Raw genomic sequence first — 23,289 nt, forward strand, 5'->3', positions numbered from 1 at the left:
CAAGTCTGGTGACGAGCGCTTCCCTTTCAACAATTTCACGTACTGTTTAACCCTCTTTTCAAAGTGCTTTTCATCTTTCGATCACTCTACTTGTGCGCTATCGGTCTCTGGCCAATATTTAGCTTTAGAAGACATATACCTCCCATTTAGAGCAGCATTCCCAAACTACTCGACTCGTCGAAGGAGCTTTACACAGGCTTGGCATCCGACCAGACGGGGCTCTCACCCTCTGTGGCGTCCCGTTCCAGGGCACTCGGAAGGCGCCGCGCCAAAAGCATCCTCTGCAAATTACAACTCGGGCCCCGGGGGGGCCAGATTTCAAATTTGAGCTGTTGCCGCTTCACTCGCCGTTACTGGGGCAATCCCTGTTGGTTTCTTTTCCTCCGCTTATTGATATGCTTAAGTTCAGCGGGTATTCCTACCTGATCCGAGGTCAACTCTGTAAGATTGGGGCGTTTTACGGCGTGACCGTCTCCGCGCTCCGGTGCGAGGTGTGTGCTACTACGCAGGGGAGGCTGCGGCGAGGTCGCCACTGCATTTCGGGGGCGGCCAGGGCCGGCCCCCAACACCGCGCCCCCGGGGGGGCTCGAGGGTTGAAATGACGCTCGAACAGGCATGCCCGCCAGAGTGCTGGCGGGCGCAATGTGCGTTCAAAGATTCGATGATTCACTGAATTCTGCAATTCACATTACTTATCGCATTTCGCTGCGTTCTTCATCGATGCCAGAACCAAGAGATCCGTTGTTGAAAGTTTTGATTCATTTTTTGTTTGCGACTCAGAGCTGAGATTCCGCCGCGCGGGCGATGGCAAAAGAGTTTGTTGGGTCCCCCGGCGGTGAGGGCGGGGGCGCCCGGGGGCGCCCTCTCCCGCCGCCGAAGCAACGTGTGGTAGTGTTCACAGGGGTTTGGGAGTTGAAAACTCGGTAATGATCCCTCCGCTGGTTCACCAACGGAGACCTTGTTACGACTTTTACTTCCTCTAAACGACCAAATTTGGAGAGCTTTCCGGCCCTGAGTGGTAGTTGCCCACCTCTCTGGGCCAGTCCGGACGCCTCATTAAGCCGTTCAATCGGTAGTAGCGACGGGCGGTGTGTACAAAGGGCAGGGACGTAATCAACGCAAGCTGATGACTTGCGCTTACTAGGGATTCCTCGTTGAAGAGCAATAATTGCAATGCTCTATCCCCAGCACGACGTGGTTTAACAAGATTACCCGGGCCTTCCGGCCAAGGGAGTACTCGCTGGCCACGTCAGTGTAGCGCGCGTGCGGCCCAGAACATCTAAGGGCATCACAGACCTGTTATTGCCTCAAACTTCCATCGGCTTGAGCCGATAGTCCCTCTAAGAAGCCAGCGTACTGCCGGAGCAATACGGGCTATTTAGCAGGTTAAGGTCTCGTTCGTTATCGCAATTAAGCAGACAAATCACTCCACCAACTAAGAACGGCCATGCACCACCACCCACAAAATCAAGAAAGAGCTCTCAATCTGTCAATCCTCATTGTGTCTGGACCTGGTGAGTTTCCCCGTGTTGAGTCAAATTAAGCCGCAGGCTCCACCCCTGGTGGTGCCCTTCCGTCAATTTCTTTAAGTTTCAGCCTTGCGACCATACTCCCCCTGGAGCCCAAGCACTTTGATTTCTCGTAAGGTGCCGAACGAGTCAAAAAATAACATCGTCCGATCCCTAGTCGGCATAGTTTATGGTTAAGACTACGACGGTATCTGATCGTCTTCGATCCCCTAACTTTCGTTCCTGATTAATGAAAACATCCTTGACAAATGCTTTCGCAGTAGTTAGTCTTCAAATGATCCAAGAATTTCACCTCTGACAATTGAATACTGATGCCCCCGACTGTCCCTATTAATCATTACGGCGGTCCTAGAAACCAACAAAATAGAACCGCGCGTCCTATTTCATTATTCCATGCTAATGTATTCGAGCATTGGCCTGCTTAGAGCACTCTAATTTTTTCAAAGTAAAAGTCCTGCTTCCCCGCCACACCCAGTGAAGGGCATGGGGTTCCACAGAGGGAAAGGCCCGGCCGGACCAGTGCACGCGGTGAGGCGGACCGGCCAGCCAGGCCCAAGGTTCAACTACGAGCTTTTTAACCACAACAACTTTAATATACGCTATTGGAGCTGGAATTACCGCGGCTGCTGGCACCAGACTTGCCCTCCAATTGTTCCTCGTTAAGGGATTTAAATTGTACTCATTCCAATTACAAGACCCAAAAGAGCCCTGTATCAGTATTTATTGTCACTACCTCCCCGTATCGGGATTGGGTAATTTGCGCGCCTGCTGCCTTCCTTGGATGTAGTAGCCGTTTCTCAGGCTCCTTCTCCGGGGTCGAGCCCTAACCCTCCGTTACCCGTTGCAACCATGTTTGGCCACTACCCAAACATCGAAAGTTGATAGGGAAGAAATTTGAATGAGCCATCGCCGGCGCAAGGCCATGCGATTCGAGCAGTTATCATGAATCACCAGAGAGCCCAGAGGGCATTGGTTTTTAATCTAATAAATACATCCCTTCCGAAGTCGGGATTGATTTGCATGTATTAGCTCTAGAATTACCACGGTTATCCAAGTAGTAAGGTACTATCAAATAAACGATAACTTATATAATGAGCCATTCGCAGTTTCGCCGTATAATTGCTTATACTTAGACATGCATGGCTTAATCTTTGAGACAAGCATATGACTACTGGCAGAATCAACCAGGTAACTATCGTTCGCCGGGGTTGGCCTACCGGCGCCCGAGAGCGCCGGAGAGAGTTCCAAGTTACTGGTCGGCGTCCGCTGGGGACGCGGCGCCGCGGCGCTTCCGGCGAGGCCGGCCGCGCTGCTGCGCCAATCCGCTTTCCCCCTCTCAGTTCCCCAGGGCATCCGTCCGCCGCGCCGGCCCGCTGTGGGCGGTGCGGCTTGGGCGCCCCAGGAGGAGGACTCAGCGCCCTGCATCGGCCATTGCGGCGTCCGCAGGGCGTGGTTGCCCCCTGCTGCTCCGCGGGTGGTGGTGGCCAGCGGCCTTCCACCCACAGAACCCACAGGCCGGCGGCGCGAGGGAGACCCTCCCGCCGCCAGCCCGCCTACCCCAGTACGTCGTGAAGCCTGAGCGACCGATTTCGTGGAGGTCGACGCCCACTGTGATCCCCCCGCGAGCGAGACCGAAGCCTGCAAGCCTGTTCAGAGGGCCACGTAGCGGGCGTCTGCAAGACATGGTACGTGTGCGAGGCGCTGCGGTCAGCGCCTCGGCGAGCCCCCAGTGCGCTCCTTGTCCCCCGGCGGTCGCTGAGGGTGGCGGGCCGCGGCGCGCTGGCAGGCTGATCAGTTGTCCCAATCACCCGGCCAGCGCCGCCGCGCCGCCGCCGGCTCGAACTCAATCGAACCGACCCCTCTCATATACCCACCGACTCCATCGGTGGGCCGGCCACGCCAGCCGCAGCTCGTGGGCCACTTTTTATTTTCCGCAAAATTCATTTGTATGGGAAAACAAAAAAATCGACTCACGGCCTGCGCGCAGCCACGCCAACCACCCGCCGCCCAGCTGGTAGCCGTGAAAACGAGTGCATAGCGTGCCCCTCGCCCAGGCGCACACGCCGGCGTCGTTGGATTTTGCGTGCGACGCCGGGCGATGACGCTGCAGGGTAGCTGCAGGGTAGGTGTAGGGTAGTCAGCCTTGTGCATCCGCCCCCTCAGCCTCGCGCACCAACGGGCCTACCCTATACCCGCCTACCCTGTACCCCGCGCGCCAACGGGGCCGGCCGGGCGCCTGCCAGGAATGCCAGCGTGTTCCCCGGATTTGGCCGAGGGCAGCCAGCCTGTCGGCGTGGCCGGGGGCCGCCTGGGGGGGGCGCAAAACGCGACGGAGGCGAAACGGCCATGCTTTTCAAAAAGTCACCTAGTGGCTGCATGAGAAACGGGCTGGCATCCGGGCGAGACCGAACTTGGTGGGGAAGGTGCAGTGTGAGCAGGCTACCTACCCTGCACCCCGACGGCGTCCCGACCTACCCTGCACCTACCATGTGCACCACGCCTCGGCAAGGCGGGAGGCAACGTGCGCGGCACCTACCCTGCACTTACCCTGTACCTGACCTACCCTGTACCCGACCTACCCTGCACCTATCATGTGCACCACGCCTCGGCAAGGCGGGAGGCAACGTGCGCGGCACCTACCCTGCACTTACCCTGTACCCGACCTACCCTGCACCTATCATGTGCACCACGCCTCGGCAAGGCGGGAGGCAACGTGCGCGGCACCTACCCTGCACCTACCCTGTACCTGACCTACCCTGTACCCGACCTACCCTGCACCTCACCACCTACCCTGCACCTACCCTGTACCTGCACCTCACCACCTACCCTGCACCTACCCTGTACCTACCCTGTACCCGACCTACCCTGCACCTCACCACCTACCCTACACCTACCCTGTACCTACCCTGCACCCGACCTACCCTGCACCTGCTCACACCCGCCCCGCGCCGCAGGAAGCCCTCTGCGCCGGGCCAAAAACCCCCCCGTACCTCCGAGCACAGCGCCACCGCACCCGCTAACAACTCGCCAATATTTGCCTACCCTGCACGCCCCCGGGGTGCCCGCCGCCCCTCTCCTCATGGTCCCGCCGGCGCCCTCGGCGGCCCGCCCACGCCGGGCGCAGCTCGCGGGCCACTTCTGATTTTCCGCAAAATTCGTTTGTATGGGAAAACAAAAAAATCGACTCACGGCCCGCGCGCGCCGCCCCTGCCGCCCGTCGAGCGAGTCGCCGCGACCAAGTCCACCCGGCCTACCCTGCACCTCGCGCGGTCGCGGGCGCCGCCGGATGCGCGACGGCCTCCGGCGTTCCCAAACGTCTGCGCTGCGGGCGCACATGACATGACATCCCCTACGCCAGCCCGGCGCGCGGGCCCGGCATTGGGGAAATCGAGGCGAAGGACGGCTTACCCTCAGCAGATCGTAACAACAAGGCTACTCTACTGCTGGGGCCGCCTTCATCGCCGCGAGCCGTTGCTTGGGCAGCGCTCAAGTGAACATACGGGGTGTAACCTCTAATATTACCTCCCCTCCCATCCTCTGTCAGGCGTAGATGAGTAGGGATAATAGATGTCGTACCAAGCGTGTTGTTTTTTGTTTTTCTGTTTCCTTGCAACTCTCTGTTTTCGTGTGCATCCGTGCTGTTTCCGCAATTTTCCATACTATCTAACCTTTCAAACGTTGTTGAAATCGTAATCGTACGTTCCGCTCGCCGTACTGACAGGCGAGGCCGCTAATGTTGAATTAGATGCTTCGACGCGCATCTGGTCGTGGTCGCGGTTTTTCCGATGCCGCTGTCGCTGCCGCCGCAGAAGTCGCTGCCCCCATCGTCGCTCCCCCAGCTCCTGTCGACGCGGCCGCCTCTCTCTTGGCTGCTCTTCAATGGGCCAATCCATCGCTCGACCCTGCGACTCTTGCCGCTGCTCTCGCCGCTCTTGCTGCTGCGCCTGCCGCAGTTGCGGCCGTTCCCTTGCCGGCAGTCGCGGCTTCGTCCGCTGTCATTCCTCCGCCGCCCAGACGCACAGCTAGTGGCGAAGCCACGATAGGTGTCGCCGCCCCTCCCCCAGCTCGGGAGACTCCTGTGCCTCCTCCTGTCCGTTCGATCAACGTCGGTCCCGCTCGTGCTCTTCCCGCGACGAACCCTGCGACTGGCGCTTCGTCTGATGCGCAGGCGCGCGCGAAAGCGCGTGCCGCTATTCTGGCGCGCCTCGACGCCGAGGAGGATGAGGACCTCGGTCTCGATGACGACGACGAAAAGGAATTTTTCGGATGGTGACGAGGTCGCTCCTGGTGAAGCGGTATGCGTCCTGCGACAGGCTACCTAGTACGCGTGAGAGGGGGTTGGAGCGCTAATAGTTTCGTCATCGCTAGGAGCGCGCTGGCAAGAGTCCCGCTGGCGGCCTTCGGGCCGTCCCTTGCATTCGCTGTATTGCTCAGCGCCTCGATTGCGCCGACCGTCCGGAGCGCCCTTCTGGGCGCTGCGGCGGTTGTTATGCTTCCGGTCGCGCTTGTCAGTCCGCCCCCCCTGTCGTTGCGTCGACTTGGCGTGCTTAGGTGGCCGCCGCCGACGCGACTGCCGCTAAACAGAGGGCGGCTCTCAAGATCATGCGCACTGCTTGCGCTGCTTTCCGCCACCTTTTGTTGTTAGAAAAGGCGGGGTTCCTGCCCAAGTGCGTTATCGCCTTCTTTTCCGCTGTTGTCGTAAACGTATGAACTGACCTTTTTTTTTTTTTTTTTTTGCAGAGGCGCCGCACTGTCGTTCTTATCGGGCAGTGCCGCCCTTCCGGCTGCGGCTGCCCCTTCGATATTTGGGGCCATGCCCCTGTATTCGCCCGGCACCGCTTTTTATGCAATCCCTCACCCCATGGTGCCCGGTATGGTTGGTGCTGTCGGTGCATCGCTAACTCCATTCCTCGCAACGTTGCCTACTTTGGCTTCTCCCCATACGCTGGCTCCGCGTAAGCGTCCGTCCGGCGGCGATTTTCCGTCGACTCCGACTGTTGTTCCTGCTCGCAAACGCTTACGTACCTCCCCGTCCGGCCGTATAGGTTAGGTTGCCGGCGCTGCTGCACCAGCTGCGGTTGGCTCAACTCGAAGAGCCGTATCGCGACGTTAAGGCCGCCGTGCCCTTCCTTCGTCGTCCGCGGAGGTTATCGAGGTGGACGATAAGTCCGTTGAGTGAGGGGGTAGGAGTTGCAGCGGAGCTATTATGCTTGCTGCGTCGACAACGGGTAGGCTGGGCCTCGGTAGGCGGTAGGGCCCCGTAGTGGATGAGATTTTGCTGAGGTGTTTTTCAAATTGAACCCAAGCTACTGTATGCTGTATATCGTCCAACGGTTTCTACGTTGGGTCTTGATATCCCGTCTATTTGACTAGGGCTTTGTCTCTATATCCGCAACCAACTTTCTTGCAGCGAGTCTCGAGAATAAGCTCAATATTACGTTCACTCCCCGTTGTTGGGAGGGGGGTCGGTTGGGGGTCCGTAGTTCGCTTACAGGACCATTTGCCTAAGGTAATTCTGGTCCGTCTGTAGCCGCGTTTATAGTGAAGTAGCAGGTGGCTCATGACTGGTACCACACCTGGATGTCGTTGAGTTTTGTGTGCGCGATGGCTTGCGTTTGCTGCTTTGACCCTGTGGCGCAACGACGTGTGATATTTTTGCACATGTTCTCTTCCCCTTCGATTGCCCAATTTTCCTCTTCTTTACGATGCACATTCCAGTTGTTATTTTTGTTTTTCACGTCATGCATGACCTGAGAAAATTATTACCCGTCGCATTTACTGTATCTTCGAGATTCATGGCGTCCTAGGAGTATCCTTGTCATTCTGTTGCTACTTATCCCTGAGCCGTCATCCTGACGGTCTCTCCCTGTGGGTTCTGTCCTCCCAAGGCCCATGCCATGCAGCTTGTCATTCTCCTATGATGCGACGACATGCAGACACCAGCAACGCAACTTGTCAAAAGCAATATCATCCTGCACCCGTCGCCGGCCCATCCGTTCTAGATGTACCACATGGTGCTGCGGAAGAAGTCACGCTGGCGCACTTCTCCATCGGCCGGGGCCTTGCCACTGGCGGGCTTGCCACCCAGGCTGAGCAACGGAGGCGCCTCGTCACCTGGCCGAGGCATGCTGCCGATTGTGACACCCTTGGCGACCTTGTCCCGAATCATTTCGTGACCCTTGGCGCCGACGCGGAAGCCTTCGCTCGAGGCAACGTTCTCGTGGCAGCGTGCGCGGTTGCCCGCGAGGTGAGCATAGTAGACGGCGGGATGCAAGGAGACGGGCGTTGTCGATCGCGCGTACGAGTAGCACTGGTGGTAAATCATTCTTTGAAAGTCGTTGACAGGCACATTCATCTCGTCGAGGATGACGTGATAGTGAACGGGGCGGGCGGTTCCTTGGATCGCCACGTGCGAGCACAGGTAAAAGTCCCACATGAACGGGTGCGTCACCTCCCTCTCGACGACGGTGCCGGGCAGAGCATTTCCATTCTTGTCACCACGCTCCGGGAACAATCGGATGTGGTGTCGCTTCGTGGCAATGACGACGGTGAACTTGGGCAGCTCCCTCTTGGGTGCGGCGTTGCGGAGGAAGGCCTTTATCTCCGAAATCTCCTGATCCAGCACCTGGGCAAACTGGCCTTCCGCGACGCCATCTCGAAAGTAGATGACGTGCCTGGGGAACTGACCGTCGTGCCCAACCTGCCAATGCTTCACGAGCTGGCCGAAGAGGAAGTGCACGTTGGCCGGCAGCAAAATTTCCTGGCGGTATCCGTTGTTCTCTACCATGGCTGCGTACCGCGTCGCGTCGCGGTCGACGCTCATCGTCATGGCGGCTGTCGAGGGCGCGTTGCCGCCAGGCACGGCATGCGACACGTCGACGCCGACCATCATCGTCGGCCGTTCCTTCGGGAAGTACGTCTTCTGCATCTTCCAGGGGGGCAGGGTGCGTGAGGTGGCGCCGCCGAGCTTCGCGTTCACCTTCAGGCAGACGTTCGAGTGGTACTGGCCACTGTTTCGCCTCACGGCCTCGCCGTTGACAACCTGCGACAGAATGCCGAACCGGCAGTCGGCCGACTTCTTGAGCCGCACGTAGTGCGGGCTGTTCTTGTGGGCGACGACGACGAAGAGCAGCTGCGGGTATCCGCGTTGCTGCACCATCTGGTCGTGAGCCCAGGCCACGGCGTCAGCGGCGTCATGTCTCACGCCAGCGGGCAGGTTGAGCAGCAGGGCCTCGGCCGGACACTTGCCGCCGTGGCCGAGGAACGTTTCGCGAAAAGTCCTGGCGAACTGCTGGAGCGACGGAAATTCGACGCAAGCGTCCATGGCCACAAACGCCCAGCTCTGGAGCGGAGCCTGGTTCTGCGTGAAAAATTTCTTTCCGCGCAGGTCCCAGCGACCCGAGAACTTGGGGTCCGCGCTGCCCTGTCCGAAGTCGACCCGAGGCGGGTTGATGAGGCGGGCGTCCGTCCGGGTGAAGCCGATGTCGAACCTGACGCCGTACGCGGCGAGGTACGGATCTTGCTGCTGCCGAAGCTTGGCGACGTGCTTTACAATGTCGGCCTTGCGAACGTCTGGGCGCGTCACGGCCACCTTGATCATAGCCGCCGTCTGTTCGGGGTTAAGCTTCAAGGGGTACCGCTGCATCGGCTGCAGCACCGCATACTCCATGGGAATAAAGCCAGCCTTGCCGGCGTCGATGAGCGGCAGGTTTGGGTTCTTCAGCCAGACTTTGTAGCGCTGGGCATAATAGTCGGCCACCGACGTTGGGCTGCCCTCATAGTCGAACTTGACATTCTTGGCCGTCGCTCCTTCCTCGCCGTACTTCTGGTCAAAGGCGAAGTCTTTGATTGTATAGACCTTGTCTTTATCCTGTCGGCCTGCGTGGTCGATCTTGAACCGCAGCCGGCGGAGCTTGCGGAGCTGCTTGAAGGCGTCGGATGACTCCCAAGCGCCGCCGCGGTGCTTTACGGCCCAAAACTCCCGAGCCATCGCGGCCGGGTTGGCTCGGCCCCAACGAGAGGCATCGCAAGCGGCGAGGAACCGCATCATGACCTTGTCCACCGTCTCGGGCGCCATCCAGAAGCAAGTGTTGGCCACGTCGGCATTGAGCGCAAGGCCGATGCCTCCCTGGGCGAGGTTGTGGCTGAGGCGGACCGAGGCGTAGACTCCCTTGTGGACGACAATAGTGCCGCCAGCGCCGGCGAGGGTGATGCCTCGTTCGCCGTCCTCATAGAAGTTTCTCTTGATCATTACCATGTTCTGGGAAGGGAACTGACGAACGAGGTGGTCGATGAAGTTCATGGCCGCCTGTACCGCCGCATCGAAGGAGCACTTCTGCTGAAGGTAGAGCTGGAGGGCGGCCATGTTGACCTCGGTCGTGCGCCGAATCTTAACGTGAAACAAGGCGCCATCGCGACGAGCGGCACCCGGAGGGCGCCTGCCTTCGTCCAAGTCGACGCGGAAGCGAAGCTCACCCCCGTCGACCAAGACGGCAGCCCAGGCAAGCTTCCTGCCGTCGAAGATCCACATGGGATAGTTGTAGTTGGCAAGGGCTCGCTTTGTTGTCTCGTGGGCCCAAATCTTGCCAAGCACAACCGCCGCCTTCTTGTCAACGTCTGGCGAGATGGCGATCTGGAAAGCGAGGGAAACGATGAGCGGTAAGCCACGGCGAAGAGCACGGCCGTCGACAACTTACATCGTATTGATACACTTTCTTGGCGAAGTCAAACGACTTCATGCGGTACTGATTGACGTCCACCTTGATGGGTTTTCCCTCCGAATTGAACTTGTTGTTGCGGAGGGTAAACATCGACATTGCCGTGTCCTTTAGGTAGGCATCCGGAGGCAGCTCTACGCGAGTGTTTTCCTTGGCCCCCTTCGACGCCGCTTTGGCCGGATCGTAGCCCATGGCAGGGGACCAACCGGGGGCCGAGGCCTGGCCAGGATTGACCGAGCGGCGAGGCGACGTCGACGGTCGTCGAGAGACGGGGGAGCCTCCGCCCACCGGCGGAGCGGGCAAGCGGCCTCGATCAGACATGCTGCGAGGCAAACCTGGCGCGTGACGTTAGCGACTAGCCAAGCCAAGACAGGCCAAGGAGTGGCAACGGCAGGCATTGGCCGAACGGAGCGGGATCCCGGCGGCGTTGACCATGTTGAGGCTTCGCGGGAACAGAGCGGCCGTTGACGAAAACAACCCGACGCCAGAACAAAGCGCCGGTGTCAACGGGGATGGAGACGACACGGAGCGAGGACTCCATGTCGACCGCCATGGATACGACAAGGATGAGTAGAGCAAACAGATGAATTGGGTTGGGTTGGGTTGGGGGGGCAAGTGGCAGCAGAAGCTGTGCAGAAAAGCAAACAACTTGAGCATGTGCGTGCGTTCGTTTGAGTGCTTCCGAGATTATCTCGCCACTCTGCGTTCGCCAGGACGTATTCGCAGCGAAGCGAAGAGAAAGGCAGCAGGTGGTGAGGTATGATCTCGAGCGGAGACGAGTCGAGGGCGCGAGTGAGCAGCCGGGAGAGCGGCAGCACGGCTCGGATTCCACAGGCAAGAGGGAAGTTGGAGGGAGGGAGGGAAGGAAGGAAGGAAGGCGACCGATTGGAGCAGAGAGGGCAGATCGCAATGCAAGCAGGGAAGCCACTTGGCTCTGGGCCACTCCCAGCGGCCGGCTGCCACCATCGTTTCGTTTCGTTGAGTGGAGTGTTGCAGATGCTGCTCTGGCGAGCAAGACCATGAGAGGCTCGCGTGAGAGTGAGAATCAAGAGTGCATCGCGAAACGACCGTTGATGCATCATGAGGCAGAAGTGGCGGAAGAGGAGCAGAAGGAGACAAATAGAAGCGACTTTCGACACGTACCTTGAGCCGATCTATGCTTTCTTGTGCCGAGAGCGAAACTGCAGGGTTTTCGGGGCTGAAGTCAAACCAATTCGCTACGCGTGACGCCGAAACCGAGGAATCAAGTGAATAACGTTGTATGAAGAGGGGAAGTTGAAGGAGAGGAGGAGAGGAGAGGAGAGGAGGAGAGGAAGGAGGAGAGGAAGGAAGAGAGAGAGGAGAGGAAGGAGGAGAGGAGAGGAGAGGAAGGAGGAGAGGAGAGGAGAGGAAGGAGGAGAGGAGGAGAGTGAATGAGAGCCCCTTGCCTGTTCCAGGGCAGGTGCGTGGGAGTTGCTGGGTAGGCAAAGCAGGTGCAGGTCACGGCTGTTCACTGCACCAACCCGCAGCATGGCCAATTCATTGCTGCGTACGACTACTCGTCGCTGATGCCTGCCGAGACGGGAGAGAACACGGCGCGTTGCGGATGAGAAACGAAGGCCTAGGATGGAGCGCAACGGGCCTTGGGGCCATGGGCAGTAAACGGCGGCCCGTCAATCATGTTTTGTTGTCGTTCTGCAGATGCGGCCCATCAAAAGCAGCCAGCACCAGGATTCAGTCGGGGTGGCGATGAAGGCGTCCGAGACGCGCGTCGCGCTTCATACTTCTTTCCATCTCCGCTCGCTTCCACTTCCTCGCTCGCTCACTTCAGCATTCCGATGCCCTGGGCCTCCGTTGCTTCACCGGGAGTCGTCGTCCGTCCCGTGAACGGGTACGAACGCTGCGCAGCCTCTCATTCAATCTCGGACAAAACACGACGCGCTTGGCACAGAGGGGGGGGGGGCCAAACTGAACTGTCTTCTCTTTCTAAATACCTAGCTCGCTCACCAGCATCGCACGATGGGATACTCCTTGCCTTCCTCGAGAACCGGCTCTGGCCGAAGTGGATGGTGCCACCCGGCCAGCAAGGGACGGACGGCGTCCGACGTCAGCTTGGCCTTTCGGCGCAGGGCTGGCAACGGAAGCATGCGGCCCGAGATGGCAGCCGAGATCGAACGAGACAAGCTGGGCATGATCATGGTGCCGGCCCCGCCGAGGAAGACTGAGGGTCGGCGACTGCAGAACCCATGAACCAACACGTAGACGTGTGCGGGATCGGCAGCGTGCCCTTGCTCGAGTCGCCCCGAATCTACCGTCGACCCGCGCGAGATGTTTGGCAGAGCCTCCAAGTTCCATGGCTCGTCCGCCTCGTACCGACCGCTTCAGTACCGATAGCCGCCAAACTGCGCCGGCGGCGGGGGCGCACCGTACGCTCCTTGAACGGCCGACCAGGCCACCGGCGCGGCCCCGGCCTCGGGGGGGGCGTACGAGCTCGCGAGAGGCGAATTCCGGTAGCCGCCGCCGCCGCCGGCAGCCGAGCCGGGTGCCATTCGGCCGTAGGGGCTGATGGGCCTGCCGCCGCCGCCGCCGCCGTACTCCCCAACCGTCGGCCTCGGGAGCGTCTGAGCCGGCGTGCGATACTGGCCGCCCGTCTTGGCTCTCCAGGAGCTGTAGTCGGGGAGCTGGGTGTCGCGGAGCAGCGAGACGGCCGCCGCCGGCTTCAGCTTCGGGCCGTCGTAGCTGTGGGCCGGCGGAAGGATGCCTAGCAGGAAGGTGATGTCCCGGTGGAGGGCCGACGACTGGTTGCGTCGCTGCTGGTCGAGCCGGCGGCCGGCGGCTCCCTTCAGCGGCGACACGGCTCGGGCGAGCCTCTTGGAGGGGTTGCCCTCGTCGTCGTCCATGGCGAACGGCCGCTTCGGGGACGCGGTCGCGCGCGCAAACTGCGGTCGAGGGCTCCTCTCCTGCCGGGACGGCGGCATGCTGCTTCTCGGCATGGGCCGCTCGATGGTCGGCGCCGTCCGTCTCGGTCGCATCTGCACCGCCTTGGAGATGATGATGGGCGCCGCGACGGGGTCGAACTTGTCGGTCGAGAAGCGCGCCGTGAAGTGGCTGAGCTTGGGGTCCGACGGGAACAGTTCCGCCATTCTGGCCTCGAGCTTCGAGATCTGCGAGAGCTCGCCATACTGCGACTCGTACTTGTGGAAGTAGGCGTACAGCGGCTTCGCCTTCGGCAGCGTCTCGGCCTTTGCAATGAGCCGGTTCACGCACGTCTCGAAGACGACGCGCGCGTCTGGTCATTTGCCGTTAGCGGGCGCGCATCGGAAAGGGGGGTGGGGCGACTGGTAACGTACTGGTCGTGTCGTCCTTCGCATGGAGGTACTTGATGTATTCGATCATGAAGCCCTCGTCGTTGGGGAACAGCCGAGCGCCGCGCTCGAAGATCTTCGCTCCGACCGGATCCTTGTAGACGACCGACTCGAGCCTGGCGACGGCGACGTACACGTCGCTCGTCAAGCGGCCCTTTTGCCGCGCGTCGGTGAACACCTTGCGAAGGCCGCCCTCGCTCTGGTTGCCTTTGCCCTGTATGCGCCGCATCGCGCGGGCCAAGGCGATCCAGACGTACGAGATGGTCCGCGAGAGAAGCTGCGACTCGGCGGCGTACGCGCTTTGGATCGCCATGATCCGCTCCTCCGTCGGCGTCTTCTTCGCTTTCTTCACCTCTCCGCGGCCCTCGTCGTCGTCGTCGTCGTCGTCGTCGTCATCGTCATCGTCGCCGTCGTCGTCGTCCATCTCCTCGATCGACTCTCGGACCGGCTCCTGGGAGGCGGCCTGCTTGAGCGTGCCGACCTCGAGCTTCTCCCGCTCCTTGATCTTGTCGCCCATCTTGTAGAGGGTGTCGAGCAGGGCGTCGTACGGTTGCCGAACCGCCTTGGCGTACTCCGTCTTGTCCCCGTCCTTCTCGGGATAGTTGATCTCGATGTGGTCGGCGTGCTTGAGGGCCAGCAGGACGCTCTCCGGGTTGGCGGCGATGCCCTGCAGCAGCAGCTCGGTGCCGACGGGCTTGCCGTCGCCGTCGCGGACGTCGTTCTCCAGACACCAGCCGGCCGCGTCCACCCACATCTCGGGCCAGAAGCGCAGGGCCATGAGGGCCTGCTTGTAGCAGTAGAGGACTCGTTCCTTGTACGCCTGGTTGTCGTCGTCCTTGAGCACCAGGGGGTCGTCCTTTTCCCACGCGATCCACCTCTTCCACATCTCGACCTGGGCCTGAAACTCGTCGTGCCCGTCGAATGCCGGAGCCGGCGGCAGCCGGGCCAAGTTCGTCCGCCTCAGCACTCGCATGATGTTGTCGAGCGCAATGTTGGCGCTCTTGGCCGACATGTAGCCGGGCGAACGCTCCTGGATGAACTTTCGACCCTGGCGGAAGCCGGTCGGTCAGCGGCGGGCCGGGCCGGGGCACCAGGGAGGGGGGGGGGGGGTTCTGCGACGTACCGTCACCTTGTTGAGGCCCATCTCGAACTGGTCGTACTCCTTCCAGAGGTTGTTGACGGTCGACATGGGCACGTCGATGCCGCGCTGGTACGCCTTTCGGAGCTGATCCATCTTCTGCTGGTCCTGCCAGCCCGTCCCGCCGACCTGGCCCGGACCGCCCTTGACGAAGTTGATGTAATCCTGCCAGATTGTACCCGAGTCCCGATCGGACCCGATGTTGTCGATGACGAAGTCGTACGACTGAGCGACCGTTCGTCTCGCTTGACCCGTCGCGTCGTTGGTGAGATCGTTGCGACGGCGAATGTAGTTCAGGTAGAGGGTCCAAAGGTTGACGTTGAGGACGCCCATGAGACTCTTTCCAAACAGCCTCTCGGCCTCCATGAAGTTGTCGAGACCGAGCTCCGTCTCGATCCACTCGACCCAAACATCAGCCTGCAGAGTGAGCTAGGGGTCGGATTCGGGTGGGGAACACGGCCGAGAGACGTACCGCTTGTGGAAAGACTTCGAGGAATCGGCCGTAGACGTTTCGCAGGGCATCCAAGCCGCCGCGGCGCTTGTGGTCGGCCATGAGGTTCATCCAGGCGTCCATGTCACCGCGCGGGTCCTCCTTGACGCGCGCTTCCAGCATCGCGACCGGATCAAGACTCGCCACCATGGGAAGCACGGCCGACGAAGTGCTCGACGCCGGCGGTGCGGCCACCGCGCCGTCCTTGACGTCTTGGCTCGCTTGGGCCGGGGCCTGCACCTGCACCTGCGGCACCTCGGAAGCGCCGGCGTCCTCCTCGTCATCGGACACCTCGACGAGGAAGCCCCCCGTCATCTTTGGTTTCGCCGGTTGAGCGGGCGGCGCCGGCGGCGCGACGACGTCGGGCGCTTGGGGAGCTGGGTCGAACGAGATGGACTCGGGGTCGTAATCTCCGCCATCTTCGGCATCATCCTCATCGTCCGCTCCCACGTCGACGGAGTCACTGGGCACGTGCGAATTTGGCGCGGAGTGGTCATCGGCTTGATCTTCGCTAGGCTGAGGCTGAAGCTGAGCGGCATCCGCACCCTCGTGCTCCTCTCCACCCCAAGTCGCATCCTCAGAAGCCATATCGAATGCGCAGTCGCCAGCTACCGGATACCTCTATGGCTTTATTATCCGTGCACCCAGTAAGATTCGCAGCTCGCGGCAGGCCTGGCGCGAGGCAGCAGGGCCCAAGCCTCGAGGCGCGCGGACGATGGCACCTGTGCTGATCAACGAGGCGCCCAGCTGCGCAGCGGGCGGCAGGCTCGGACGGGATCGACAGAGGCGAGGCGATGGACGAAACGGATGCGACGGCTGTGCTCGCGATGCTACGCCAGCCCTCGGCGGAAAGGGGTCGCGGGTCGGGGACGGCAAGATGGCCGCAATCGTCCAGCGTGCTGCCGGGGTCCGGTGTACGTTGACGGGGTCGGAGCGACTGATGTCGGGTGCCAACTGGGTCCGGCAGGAAATGCGAAGATGACGCTCGGCGATGGTTGACGGGAGCGATGGCGGAGCGGGCTCGTTCCAGATGCGTGGTGTGGTAGCTGGCAGCAAAAAGCTGTCGTCGCGATCTCAATGGGGGCTGGGGCAGAAAAGCAGAATCAGGATTAGTGCAGGATTTGGGCGGTGAGACTACTCGCTTGAGCAAGGGCATGCATCTGAGCCACGGGGCACGCGTGCAATATCGCGTCCAACAATAAGTGCACTACGGAATATTACGGTACTGTACAGTACTCCGTAGGTACAAGCAAAACTTACCCAAGTACAGTACAAGTAAGGAGTAAGTAAGTACAAGTACGGAGTAAGTATTACGGAGTACGTACTTACGTTGTACTTGAGTAATAATAATGTACAATTGTAAGTACGTTGTACGGAATATGCTCCATACTATTGTACAATTGTGCATTGGAGACGAGAGCGGAGTACTCCGTATAATTAATACGTGTACTGTACATGTACAGTAAGTATTACTTTGTTGTACTTGCTTGGACCACGCGCTCGCACTTGCAAGTAATAATTAGTGCACATACGAAGTACATGTACTTGAGCCCGTCGTACTTGTTGTACCTGAACTTCCATGTAAGTGTTCAAAGCAAGCACAGTCTTAATCTGTACAAGAGTTTGCTAGCGAAAACACATACTTCTGCATGTACCCCTAAGTACTTACTTGTACTTCTTGTGCATGGGTAATACTCCGTACTTGCGTCAGTGCCGGCAACCAACGAACCAGACCGGCCTGGGGAATTTGTGCCTGACTGCCGTCACGAGTTTGAGGCGAACCACTCAACGCGGTGCGAGTGCAAAGCGCGTCCCACCATCACGCTTTCCACTCCTCCATCCCTTTCTCACCCACCATCCCAATCTCAAGCGGACGCAAACTTCTCCCGCCAACGATTCGCATCACATTCGCCACTGGACCCTTTGCCCATCACTGCAAAACAAATACTGCGCTCGCCGCCGCGCCGTCCGCGTCATTCGCATCCGCATCCCCGCACTTGTACCTGTGCATCGTGCTGCCACCTCCTCCGTCGGCCGAGAGTCCCGGCGGCAAGGTAAGGCGGTCCGTCTCGCGAGATCCAACGCCGCCACGGGTCATTGCTCACAATCACCAGACCAGCCCATTTTTTTTTTCGTCCGAAAAGCTCGGCGTCGACCAAGACCAATTCCTTCCCGTCCCCTACGCGAGAGACAATTGGGCGGCCCGTCATCAGCATGTCGGTCGTTTCGCTCCTCGGGGTCAAGGTGGTGAACAACCCGGCCAAGTTCACGGACAAGTACGAGTTCGAGATCACGTTTGAGTGCCTCGAGGCTCTGGAGAAGGGTTCGTTCTCACCAGTCGCGGCGAGCGCCTCGTGCCATGCCCATTTTCCTCCGGCTTAGACGTTGCAGATCTCGAGTGGAAGCTCACCTACGTCGGCTCGGCCACCTCGTGAGTGCACCTGCCATTTTTCTCGTCGATGGCGATTCGATTTGTTTCTTCTTTTTTTTTCTTTTTTTCTGCTGACGTTCGTTATGCGCAGTGACCAGTATGACCAAGAACTCGACTCGCTCCTCGTCGGCCCCGTCCCCGTCGGCGTCAACAAGTTTCTGTTCGAGGCGGACGCGCCCAACACGTCTCGGATTCCCGACGCCGACATCCTCGGCGTCACCGTCGTCCTCTTGACATGCGCCTACGACGGGCGCGAGTTTGTGCGGGTGGGATATTACGTCAACAATGAGTACGATTCGGACGAGCTCAACGCGGAGCCTCCTGTCAAGCCCGTGATCGAGCGGGTGAAGCGCAACGTGCTCGCCGAGAAACCTCGCGTCACCCGCTTCGCCATCAAGTGGTAGGTTCATCCACGCTCGGGTCGCCGCAGCTGTCGGGGGGGGGGGGCCGCCGTCGACGGTCCGTTGCTGACAGCCCTTCCTCTCCAGGGACTCGGAGGCCTCTGCGCCGGCCGAATTTCCGCCCGAGCAGCCCGAGGCCGACCTCGTGGCGGATGGCGAAGAATACGGCGCCGACGAGGCCGACGAGGATGCGGCCGAACAAGGGTCGCAAGGAGAAGGCGCGGCCAAGGTTCCTGGCGAGGACGCCGAGATGGCCGGCGTCGAGCGAGAGCACGAGAACGGCGACAACGGACAGGAGGAAGAGGACATGTCTGACGACGGTAGCGTCGACATCGAGGGCGAGAGCGAGGACGAGCTCGAGGAGGAAGAGGGCGAGGGCGTCGACGATGACGCGATGGAGGTGGACGAGGCCGAGAAGCGGGCGGGCGTGAGCGCGGCCAAATCCATCTTCGTTGCCTCCTAGGTGAGCCGCAGCTGAGGAGGGACGAAGTGAAGGGTGTCCCAAGGCAAGGCAAGGCAAGGCAAAAGCAAGACAGGAACGAGGCGGCGGGGCTGACGCCTTGCTCTCGGTTCCGTTGCCGCCACCTCGGGCTGGGCGTCGTCGCCATGGAGGAGACGACGAGGACGGTCAAGGACAACGATGCGGGGTGCTGCCCTCCGACGTGGGCGCACGGACGAAAGGAAGCGTCGGGTTGGGCATGTTCGTTTCGGCGCGAGGACGAGGAACAGTACGATAGATCGGATCAGTACATATTGATGACGTCGCTGAGCATGCCATCTGATCGGTCGACGTCACGAGACATGGTGCTGGCCGAGGATGGTGAAGGAGCCGACTGAGATAGGGCGGGTGGCAGTCGGGACTTGGACGGGGTTTGGTCGGAAATGGATTGTTCCTGTCCGGCTGCCTGCGTGATCATGGGCCTGGAAGGGTGCACCTCCACTCCACACCTATCCTGGACACGCTGCCTCGCCTCCGGGCTCTGCCCTGACACTTGAAGTTTCGTCATCCTCTCCTCCTGCTTGTCCGCCCGGCCCGCCTACCTGCCTACCTGCCTCCTTGCCTACCTGCCAGCACACAGCACCACGGCAGACGCTCTCCCTCGCATTGTCGCACGTGGCCAGGCCAGCTGGCCCAACCGGCATCGGCGTCGGCCACGGCGTCGGCGTCAGCTCCATGCACGATGCAATCGGGGCCATGACGGCACGCGCACCGCCTTCAGCCGCGCCGAGCCGAAGCCTCTCGTTCAACTGAAGCCTGCGTCGATGCCCGACGAACTAGCTAGACAAAGAGCTGGGACGAATGCAGAGCCGCAGAGCCAGACAGGCCCCGTTCTCCGCAGAAGTGCCTAGATGGGTTTGGTCGGATCGATGCCAAGAATTGATCTGCGGAGTCACGTCGCCAGAGACGGCGGCATGATGGGTGACGGGGGGGGAGCAGCCTCCTTGGGCAGTGCGGAATGATTGCGGCTGTGGACGAGCTGCTCGGCGAAGCGACCAGTGCGCGACGCACGATGCACGATGCAGGCAGGCAGGGTGCTTGGGGCAGGCAAGGTGCTCGGGGCTGAACCAAGGACCTACATGCGCAGTTCTAGGTTGATATCGTTCATGTCCCATGCCCCATCACCATGTGCCGAATCTCCCTGTCCCATGTCCCTACAGGTATCAGATATAATACTACAAGTGCAATACTGTACGTGTACATGTACGGAGTAATACAGAGTGCAAGGTACTAAGAATCGAGAGGCAAGGTACTGTGCACCTGCTGGTCGTTGTGTGTACTCGTTTTGTGCCGTCGTAACCACTCAAAGCATCGGGGTACGTACAGGGTAATGGACGAATAATTAACTGCACTACTCGTGGTGGCGAGCACATGTATGGTGGGAGTTCTGCAGTCTACCATCCGTCCTCCCCCTCATGGCCAAACTGGGGACCGTACCTGACGGAGAGGAGGAGAGATGAGGCGAGGCTGACTACTTGGGATTGTTCAGCGTACAGTAGGCGTAGGTACCATCCATCCATGTCCTCGCTGCTCGATACTAATACATGCACATGGATGACGGCCTTCTCGCAGACCCATGCTGTACCACCACTATAAATGGACGTCGTCGCCGTTTGTGCGCTGCATCGCCATCCCTCGATCTCCTGCTCTCGATCCCATCGAGCCGAACCGGAGACCGTTCACGCCGGCTGTGCGTGCCTGCATGCGTGCCTGCTGCTGCTGCTGCTGCTGCTGCTTGTCTCGACCGTCGTAGCATTCGGTGTCTCTCTCGCCTCGTTCGCCTCATGGCCGCCGCCCAGAGCCCGCAGAGCGTCGACGAGTTTTTCCCCGTCACCGAGCTGCAACAGAACGAACAGTACGTCTACGGTCGCCAACCGCGCAGCCTTCGCGATGGCCTCGTCCTTCGCGGCCGTGACCGGGCCGATAGCCGCAGCACGACGGCCGGTATCGGCATCGCCATGACCCCCCCTCTGCATGCCGCCCTCACGAACCTCACGTCCGGCTCGTGGCCTTCCAACGCCCCTGAGCAGGCCACCAACCACGTCCATCTCGTCGGTTCACCCTCGCCGTCTCATCCCTATCTCTGCCATCCAAGCCCGCTGCCCCGTCCCCGTCGCTTGACCCTCGACGTCGGCACCGAACGGCCCCCCCTCTCCTTGTATCCCTCGCCCAGGCCCCTGCCCGCCGACCATGACTTTGCCATCCTCCCGGACGAGGACCTCTCCTTCATCCCTCTGCTCGACGCCACGAGCGGCTCACGCCCGCCCGCCTCGATCCTGGCCGGGCCCGACGACGTCACCCCGCGCGTCCAGCGTCGCCTCACCCCCATGAGCTTCTCCGACGACATGCTCATGCGCCACCTGCGCGACTCGTACGCCGCCTGCGATGAAGAGGATGCCGTCGACGCCGTCGTCGGCCGCCATCCGTCCGCCCACGCCTCCGCCCACGTCTTCGGTGACGTCGCCCGGAGGAGCGCCGACGTCGACACGTCGACGCCCTTTGCCGACTTCGCCGCCTACGAGCGCGAGAGCTACCTGAGCACCACCTTCGAGGTCTACGAGCTTGCCGACGATGCTTCGGCCCGCAAGATGAGCCTTGATCTCGTTGACGGCCCGGCCTCGACTCTCAGGCATTCCGCCGAAGGCCCGTCGCACGAGATGACGGCCGACGGCATCGTCGATGCCCCGACCGTCTGGGAGGCCATCAAGCGTGTCAACGCTGACGGCGAAGCCGTCGGACGAATCACGTCTGTCCCCCTCCGTGCTGGTGCCCTGCCGAGAACGAACACGCATCCCTCGGCTTCGTCGAGCTAACCTCGCCGTAGCATCGTCCAGGAGCCGACGCCCCTCATCCTCGCCGCTCTCCACCTCACCATGTCTCCTCACTTCGACATGGCCGAGCTCTTGGGCCACCTGCTCTCCGAGGGCCCCAACCGCGGTCGCACGCATGCCTTCATGCACCGCGCCTTCGAGCCTCCTTCTTCGACCATCCCCTACCCTCCTTGCCACCACCACCACACGACCCCCTCCCTCGACACGACGGCCTCGCCAACCCCCCCTACCCCTCCTGCCTCGACCTTTGTCCACCTCCGCCAGCGCTCCTTCTTCTTCGTCTTCAAGTACTACACCTCCGTCGGCGAGGGTCTCGAGCCGGCCCCTTGGCAGCGTTTCGACAAACGGCCCATCCACAAGCGCCTCGGCGACCACATCGACATTGCCGACTGCAGCTCTGTCCTCGCCCTCTCCCTCGGCGGCGATCCCACGAAGCCCCTGCGCATGCGCCACAGGAGGGAGCGTGCCAAGGAAGGTTTCCTCTTCGACACCTTTGGTCCCTGGCACCTCCTCAGCATCCAATCCTTCCCGGACGACCAGCACACCGTCCGCGGCGAGGACTTTCAGCGCAAGAGCTTCTACAACGGCCCCTACGCATTTCTTGACCTCCTCACATCCGAATATCGGGATGCCGGAAAGCGGAACCAGATTCTCCACGACCGCATCACCAAGCTCATTACCCCTCCGGTAAGTCCTTTCGCTATGCCATCCCGTCCAATCCTCCTCCTCTTCCTTCCTTGCCGGCCCGGAACCCCCGAGACTGACATGACAACCCATTGGGTAGACCGAGTTCATGTTCGACCGCCGCCTCCGCGACAAACTCCTTTTCGAAGACAAGCACTTCACTTACATCCGCCGCTACTTCTGGGCCTATAATACCCTCGCCGTCATCAACACGGGCATCAAGGCCATGATCGCCGCCTACGTCGACACCTTCACTGACGATTTCTGGGCCGGCACCCACCCCTTGCTCTGGCCACACCCGAGCCCGACCTGCGCCGAGGGCCAGGCTTACCGCGACAAGATGGCCCTGCTGCGCCGTGAGCTGGACAAAGTCGTCGCGGAGCTGGGCGAGGTCCTCAAACGCAACGAGCGCACCCGCAAGGAGATAGAGAATCTGAGAGACCAACTCTTCAGCGGGAGCTCTATCAAGGAGAGCAGGAGGGCCATCGACCAGGGTGATAACATCCAGATCCTGACCACCATCAGCATGGTGTTTTTGCCTCTGACCTTTGTAACCGTGAGTCCACGAGCCGCATCCTCTCGCCTTTCGCCAGCAAGGTACAGTACGGTGGAGGGAAAGCCCCTGTTGACATGCTCACAGTCTGTATTCGGCATCACCCAATTCACTATTCCCGCCACCGACTGGCGCTTCCCCCTGACCATGGTCCTCGTCTGTGTACCCTTCATGCTCGTCGTCCTCCATTTCCAGACGCGCAGTTTCACCGTCCTCTCTCGAGCGCTCCACGCCGCCGCGACTTACATCGCCTCTCGCTTCCGCGATCATCAACCTTCGTTGCCCTCGCCGACGGGACCCCCTTCAGCATTACCCGCCAGCCGGTCCACTGCCGGCCGCAAGAGGAGGCTTCTCGCCGAAGCGGGCGGTAGAGCCGCTGGGAACCCTGGTCGCTGGAGGTGGCTGTGGCCGAAGAAGAGGGTCGGCGAGGCGGGGGCGGGAGGGGGGGAGGATATGGATCTGGCAAAGGTGTGAATGACCGCTTGAGCCGGAGCATATTACGCCAAGGCATTTCGGTGGGGGTGCGGAGGGATTTGACGATTTGACGACGTATGACTGGACGAGATATTCTATGATTCGATGACTGGACGAGGCACTCTATGACTGGATGCCCGGAAGAGCTTTTCAACGACTAGATCATTGGGGGAGGAATTGCGTGGCTACTTGACTGCA

General features: G+C 60.6%; 6 protein-coding genes and 2 non-coding genes across 8 annotated transcripts in view; 4 read left to right on the top strand and 4 right to left on the bottom strand.

The window, feature by feature from the left end:
• The window catches only part of DCS_r1, a gene marked incomplete at both ends in the record, with an annotated part of 3,252 nt that extends 2,500 nt beyond the window's left edge, over positions 1-752 (bottom strand). Inside the window, one exon of the ribosomal RNA XR_005881868.1 lies at positions 1-752. This exon is cut by the window's left edge and continues 2,500 nt beyond it. This is a non-coding gene — a ribosomal RNA (28S ribosomal RNA).
• A 172-nt stretch (positions 753-924) lies between these two features.
• On the bottom strand, positions 925-2,719 carry DCS_r27. Its single transcript, XR_005881887.1, has one exon. It is a non-coding gene; the product is annotated as an 18S ribosomal RNA (ribosomal RNA).
• A 2,555-nt stretch (positions 2,720-5,274) lies between these two features.
• Positions 5,275-5,802, top strand: DCS_06748 (uncharacterized protein; the record flags this gene model as incomplete). Its single annotated transcript, XM_040804036.1, has 1 exon — positions 5,275-5,802. One exon carries the CDS (start codon positions 5,275-5,277, stop codon positions 5,800-5,802), a length of 528 nt encoding a protein of 175 aa, XP_040654140.1.
• Positions 5,803-7,527: 1,725 nt separating this feature from the next.
• DCS_06749 (eukaryotic translation initiation factor 2c) lies at positions 7,528-10,799 on the bottom strand (the record flags this gene model as incomplete). Its single annotated transcript, XM_040804037.1, has 3 exons — positions 7,528-10,161; positions 10,226-10,581; positions 10,679-10,799. 3 exons carry the CDS (start codon positions 10,797-10,799, stop codon positions 7,528-7,530), a joined length of 3,111 nt encoding a protein of 1,036 aa, XP_040654141.1.
• Positions 10,800-12,228: 1,429 nt separating this feature from the next.
• Positions 12,229-15,806, bottom strand: DCS_06750 (CFIA complex component Rna14; the record flags this gene model as incomplete). The annotated part of the gene is made up of 5 exons (XM_040804038.1): positions 12,229-12,604; positions 12,656-13,514; positions 13,576-14,638; positions 14,714-15,145; positions 15,201-15,806. 5 exons carry the CDS (start codon positions 15,804-15,806, stop codon positions 12,229-12,231), a joined length of 3,336 nt encoding a protein of 1,111 aa, XP_040654142.1.
• A 1,626-nt stretch (positions 15,807-17,432) lies between these two features.
• On the top strand, positions 17,433-18,513 carry DCS_06751 (Histone chaperone, ASF1-like protein; the record flags this gene model as incomplete). Its single annotated transcript, XM_040804039.1, has 4 exons — positions 17,433-17,541; positions 17,601-17,649; positions 17,741-18,049; positions 18,138-18,513. 4 exons carry the CDS (start codon positions 17,433-17,435, stop codon positions 18,511-18,513), a joined length of 843 nt encoding a protein of 280 aa, XP_040654143.1.
• Positions 18,514-18,656: 143 nt separating this feature from the next.
• DCS_06752 (uncharacterized protein) lies at positions 18,657-18,887 on the top strand (the record flags this gene model as incomplete). Its single annotated transcript, XM_040804040.1, has 1 exon — positions 18,657-18,887. One exon carries the CDS (start codon positions 18,657-18,659, stop codon positions 18,885-18,887), a length of 231 nt encoding a protein of 76 aa, XP_040654144.1.
• Positions 18,888-20,333: 1,446 nt separating this feature from the next.
• DCS_06753 (uncharacterized protein) lies at positions 20,334-23,091 on the top strand (the record flags this gene model as incomplete). Its single annotated transcript, XM_040804041.1, has 3 exons — positions 20,334-21,295; positions 21,374-22,067; positions 22,165-23,091. The coding sequence occupies 3 exons, from the start codon at positions 20,334-20,336 to the stop codon at positions 23,089-23,091; spliced, it is 2,583 nt and encodes an 860-aa protein (XP_040654145.1).
• Between the last annotated feature and the right edge of the window lie 198 nt (positions 23,092-23,289).

The sequence above is a fragment of the Drechmeria coniospora genome, chromosome 03 (genome assembly GCF_001625195.1).
Source record: "Drechmeria coniospora strain ARSEF 6962 chromosome 03, whole genome shotgun sequence".
NCBI classification, from domain to species: Eukaryota; Fungi; Ascomycota; class Sordariomycetes; order Hypocreales; family Ophiocordycipitaceae; genus Drechmeria; species Drechmeria coniospora.